The sequence below is a fragment of the Macrotis lagotis genome, chromosome 2 (assembly GCF_037893015.1).
Source record: "Macrotis lagotis isolate mMagLag1 chromosome 2, bilby.v1.9.chrom.fasta, whole genome shotgun sequence".
In the NCBI taxonomy this organism is placed as follows: domain Eukaryota; kingdom Metazoa; phylum Chordata; class Mammalia; order Peramelemorphia; family Peramelidae; genus Macrotis; species Macrotis lagotis.
The window spans coordinates 166,527,149-166,533,148 of NC_133659.1; the positions used below are offsets into that span (position 1 = coordinate 166,527,149).

The window sequence follows — 6,000 nt, forward strand, 5'->3', positions numbered from 1 at the left end:
GAAATGTGCCATAGGGAAGACTCCTATAATTATAACGGTATTGTATCACAATGATGATTATAATTATGCTATGATTATGTCACACACACACACACACACACACACACACACACACACACACACACACAACGTACAATTAGCCTTGGGCAAAGCTATTAAGGTCAAAGTTTGTCTTCAGCCCTGCCTCTGCCCCCCCCTTTATCCCCAGCTTCATCAGTTATCTCCTTCAGTTAGTACCCTCTTCAAAGATGTCCAGTATCCTCCTGCTGCTATTTCCCCTTTTCACTACCCACACTTGCTAGCTCAACCTTCATGAATTCATTTTTCTATCTTTGTGGGCTTGTTATAATGGAAAATAGGCTGAAAACTTTGCAGTGCTGTAGAAAATAGTTGTTATTCCTAGGACTGTTAATTCTCCATATCATTCCTCAAAAAACCCCACCAAAAATAACAAATTAAAAAAACAAACAAGCAATAATACAAAGCAAACATCTGACTTTTGGGAAATGTTCTGACATACTCAGCTATGAGTAAATGCCTAATAAAGCTTGTTGTCCTACTCCTGAAGAAGATAGTCCTGATAAAGCTACAGGCAGGGAGCAAAGTCAAAAATCTAATGGTGGAATATCTGGGGAGAAGGTGGGTTTTTGTTTGTGGGGCTTTTTTGGACTGGGGTCTTTCCCCAGGGCCACTGAAGTCACACCTCAAGAGGCTCCTCTACTTGCCACCTGGTTGTCAAAGCCTGGATTCTGCACTTTCCTCCATACACATTCATCCAAACACAGACTTTTGGCTGGACACACAGCAAATCCACTACACATGGTCAAAACAAACTTTAAAAGACTTGTGCCCAGTGGTCATTACCAGTTGCAGCCGAGATGGAGGGAGCACAGTGGTGGGGAAGAAGTAATACAGCTGATTTTCCTGCTGCTATTTCAGGATGGGGAAGAAAGGCTGAGTTCTTTAGGAAGGACAGAACTCCACCTTTTCTGCCAGGTGAGAGCTAGAAGGCGCCGGAAATACTAGGGAGGGAGGCCCAGGCAGGGGAGCAAAGAGCACAGTTATGTAAACCCGCCTGGCCTGGGGTGGGGTGCAGTGGGCCTCCCCCCTGCTGCCAGTATGACGAGGCATGGGGAAGGTGGAGCCTCGGCAGGCCCTGGCCGGCCATCAGGAGGGGTGGAGGTAGAGACTCCGTGGCAAGGGGCTCAGGCTATAAGAGTGGCTGGACAGTGGCCCATTCCATCCTGGGCTGTCCACTTTTCGTCTCTGCTTTGCTCTGCCTTTGGTGAGTTCTTTCTCTCCTTTAGGACTCTGCCCAGCTCACTCCCGCTTGATGCCCTGGTCTCTCCCTGCCCAGGATGTGCTCTGCCATGGGAGCATGGGTATCTTCCCCACCCCATCAGTGATTATATGGTCATATCTTTTTGGGGATCCCTGCCCTGCCTATTGATACCTTGGGGGCACAGGATGCCAGGTATTGGGATGGATCAGGTAGATCCCTTTCTGTTTATGTGTAAGGGTGTAGCAGCATGGTTATGTGGGTGTGATTTGGACTACTATGTAATGGAAGGAATTTAGCACTTGGGATTAGGGGACCTGGCTTTGAGACCTAGCTCTGCCACTAACTGTGTGAGTCCTGGAGGAGTCACTGAAATTTCTTGACTTGTGAAATAACAGAATTGAACCAGCCTTGGAAAGGAAATCTCTAAAATCCCTTTGATCTTTAACAATCTAGGAAAGTCTTGAGGAGTTCTATCTGGATACAGGAAATTCAGATTGTCTGTTTTTGGGTCAGCTGCTGCTGCCTGTCAGTAGTCTGACTCTTTCCTGTCTTCTCTTGGATTCACCTAGCTTCCCAGAATCTGGCCCCGTGGTCAAATCCATGCCTTCATTTATTAAGTCCAGAATGAAGGAGTAGCCCAACCTGTTGTCTGCAGAGAGTGCCCAGTTTATGGGGTCACATCTCTGGGGATCCTTGCCCTGCCTATTAATGCCCCAGGGCACCAGAGGAACAGGGGATAAGGTACCAAGTGTTAGGATAGGCTAGAGTTGCTCCTGAAACTCATTAGATGGGTCAGGGCATCTTCTCTGTTCACCCCATCTGATTTAGGCTCCTGAAAAATCCCACCTACCTCTACTGTACCCCAGCCCTTCTGAATCTCATCCCCATGGCTTTTTAATCCAGAATTGGGGTACATATCCCAGTGACTGAAAGAGAAAGACCCATCCCCTTGACCTGGGGCCCTATAAACAATAATTCTTTTCCTTTTTCTCCTTCTCCAACCATTCATCTCTTCTTTTGTGACTCTCAGTTCCCTAAAGTCTACCTGGCAGCTATGGCACCCATGCTGGATGAAGCTATTTGCGTCCTTATTGGCATCTTCCACAAATATTCAAGCAGGGAAGGTGACAAGAACACCCTAAGCAAGAAGGAGCTGAAGGAATTGATCCAGAACGAACTCGGCCTTGGATCTGTTAGTATCTCAGCCCTGACCAGATGGCCAGGCATTTCTTTTCTTGGCTCCCCTTTCCCTTTTTGACAAGGCTGGGCTCTGCCCCACCTTCTCCTTCTGGAACTTGTTTAGGGTGGGGTGGGGTGGGTGGAGGTAGGGGAGCTAATTACACCTTGTTCTCACCTGGTTCCTGGAGGGGGGAAGGGATAAAGGAAGGGAATAGAGGATGAGAGAGTAGGTCCTGGATAAATGAAAGTGATGGACAATTTCCACTGGAACCATTGCTCTCAGTCATTCACATATGCTTAAATCTGAGATTCCTGTTCTTTCCTTAGTTAAGAAGTAGTAAGTTAGGGGGCAAAGTAGAAGAAAGAACCTGGGATTAAAAAAAAAAAGGGAAATGGACGGAAAAGAGAATGGGGAATACCCCAGATAATAGAGCAAAATAAAGCCAAAATTCAACTGGCAATATGCCTCCTGTTGAGGAAAAGGCTGTGGGGTTGGGTTTGGGGGTTAGATTGGGGCTAGTATTGGAGGAAAGCTAACAAAGTGGTGGGGGGACTCTAGGAGAGAAAAGGAGGTCCCTTAATAGAGTTTGGATTTCCCACTCTGCCATATTAGAAACTTGAAGATAAAGAAATTGCAGCACTGATGGACGGTCTGGACCAGGACAAAGATCAGGAAGTGAACTTCCAGGAGTTTATCTCCTTCTTGGGAGCCTTGGCCATGCTCTACAATGAACTACTGAAGGGAGAGTAAATAGTCTGCAGAGAGGGAGATGGAGGTGGGGTGCTTCTCCTATGACTCCATGCTGACCTGGGGTGTATTGTAGGGATTTTGTATATTAAATAAAGTCTGAACTTATGTCTTAGTCTTTATGATTCTTGATTCTTGATTCCTGACGCGGTTGTAGTTTTTTTCAGCCTCTTTACCCTTAACTCTGTACGTCTTTCCCACCTTCCTTTTCTTCTGTTCTTTTTATTGTGTGTGTGTGGGGCAATGGGATTAAGTGACTTGCTCAGGGTTTTATAGTTAGTAAGTGTCTGAGGCCAGATTTGAATTCTGTGTCCTTCTGACTCCAGGGCTGTTGTTCTATCTGCTGCACCATCTAACTGGTTCCCCTCCCCATTTCTTTTTGAATTCTACCCATTCTCCTTGCCTCTGTATTGTTAGAAGGGCTCTAACAGAATGGGCCACCATCGTAGTATAGCCTCACCAGAGAGGAGGGGACCCAGCGGAAGGAGAAGGCTCTGCTCCTGAGAATTTATGGCTTTACTGGGCAATCTGCACAGTTATAAATTTTTCATGGCAACATACCACCAAAGCAAACTGATTGTATCAAGTGATCTGAGTGGGCAGCTTTAATGATGGAAGACTTCCTGGAACTGGAGAATTCATGGTTTGGAAGGGATCCAGGTATTGTAGAGAAAGTGGGGTGTGGTCAGAGTGCAATCAGATGGGGCTCTGGGGAAGGGCTTGTCTCTTCTTAGAATTATAGAATTAGACACCTGGAAGGGATTTCTGAGATCATCTAGGCCAAACCTCTCATTTTTCAGAGGACAGTAAGGCCACTTTCCCTTCTATCCCCAAGTGATTTGTCTAAGATCTTTGTAATGAAAGGGCTAGATTCTGAGCTCATGACCTCCATCATGGTGCTCTCTTCTTTCTCACCCATTCTGAAATTGTTGACCAGGAACCCTCCAGGAGATATTCAGTCATGAATCCTGCCCTTGGGGATTTGGCAGGCTAAAATAAACTGTGATAGTATGTTCCTGAAGCCTGGGCAAAGATATTCTTTTGAAAGCATTCCCCTTCCGCTATGGTCTATCTTTTAGACTATCTCTTATTCCCCCACCCTGATGCCCAATTACTTAGGCCTCATTATTATACGAAGCCCATCTAATGTTCCCTAACCTCAGATCCCTTCATCTATCTCCCTATAATTGACACTTCTCCCCTTTCCCTATGTTCATCCCCTGTCTCTGATACTCAGACCTCATTATCCATTTCCCTATCCCTAACATCATCTCATTCCCTTTATCCTTTACTGACATTCAGTACCCCTCAATTCCTACATTCATCACTAAAACTTAGGTCCATTTCCTACAGTTGACCTCTATCTCTGTCACACCTTCATCTCTGACCCTAAATTTGGAAACATCTGGGGCTCTCAGGGCCTCTTGCTAGATATTCAAGCTTCCTCCACCCCCCTCCCCCTGCCAGCCTCACTTTCAAGGGGAATTTGAAATTGCTGTCATGGCTTGGAAGCTAATGGATCAAGAGAACCTTTTAACACATTTCATGAAACACCCCTAAGCCCTTGGGTCCAGTTTTTGTGGGCCTTTGGTAAACTGACAGCTGTGCAAACATGTGAATCACTTTGAAAAGCTGAGATGGGAAAGGGGACAAAAGGAGTGAAATCTACTGTTTGAGGATTATCAGGGGTGGGGTGAGGTGGAATGGGTTCTATTGGGAAGGGCAGAAAATGACTTAAATGAAAGTCAATATTGATCTGTCCTGTTCCATTTCATCACTTCAAGCAGCCACCTGGAACTTTACTGTTGTTAAATTTTACTCCCATTACACTCTGTGGTAGAGAAGGATGACTAAGGAGGATTTGGCATTGTTTGACTGTGAAGAAAGAGGAAAATGAGGTTTTTGACTCTCAAAGCATTGGCAGTTGTTGCAATCTACATACGACCCCGGGCTGTGACCCCTTGTCCCCCCTCCTTCCCTGGACTTGGAATGGGAAACACACCTTTGTCCTCAGGGTAGCACAGTCCTTGTCCTGAGGCAGCTCCTAGAGAACTGCATCTTCTCAGTGGCTTGGTGGAACCTTGTCCTTATCCCTATTCATTGAGGAAATTCTGGTATTCCTGATAGGCACCTCTAGCTGTAGTTTTTCTCCTCCTATCCTAGGAAGCCTAGGCCTTGCTGATGATCACAAAATAAATTTCTTAGAGCTTACTCTTGCCAGTGGCCTCTAGACAGATGTAATCAGTGAGAGGTAGCATCAGTTTCTTGATGAGATGGATGTGATCCGAAGTCCTTCGTAGGGGTTAGAGCTCCTCCTTCCACCCTTCTGCACCAAGGACTCTAAATAATAATCATGATCCCAGGTCCCACCTCTGCTCTAGACTGACACTGCTCCCTTAACTTGCTTCAAAAAAGTAGAATTGTCAGTTGGAGAGAATCAGCAATCTTTGTGAAGGCAATTCAAAGGAGAGCCAAAGGGAAGAAGGGATGGTGTTCCTTCTTTGTCTTCAGACTGATGAGAGGGGAAATCTCAGCTCTAAGAAGCCTCCACTTGAGTGGGAAGAAGTTGTCCTCCTCAAGGAACTGTCAACTAGATGAAGGAAACAGGATTCATCTAATAAGGGGCAAGAGGAGACACGTCCATCCTATTCTCAGGAAACTCCCAGTGTCATGGGGTGAGGAGTTACAACAGGCACAAAGGACTAATTTATAATAAATAAGGGACAATTGCTCCCCTTCCTCCTCTGTGTCTACCTTACCATCTTGTTGGTCAATTGGTCAGTGCCTCAGG

The 6,000-nt window shown here is 45.9% G+C and overlaps 1 protein-coding gene across 1 annotated transcript; it reads left to right on the forward strand.

Annotated features, from left to right (window-relative positions):
- The first annotated feature begins 1,137 nt into the window (after nt 1–1,137).
- Nucleotides 1,138–3,332, forward strand: S100A6 (S100 calcium binding protein A6). The gene is made up of 3 exons (XM_074223475.1): nt 1,138–1,285; nt 2,313–2,474; nt 3,075–3,332. Exons 2-3 carry the CDS (start codon nt 2,337–2,339, stop codon nt 3,210–3,212), a joined length of 276 nt encoding a protein of 91 aa, XP_074079576.1. The 5' UTR covers nt 1,138–1,285; nt 2,313–2,336; the 3' UTR covers nt 3,213–3,332.
- The last annotated feature ends 2,668 nt before the right edge of the window (nt 3,333–6,000 follow it).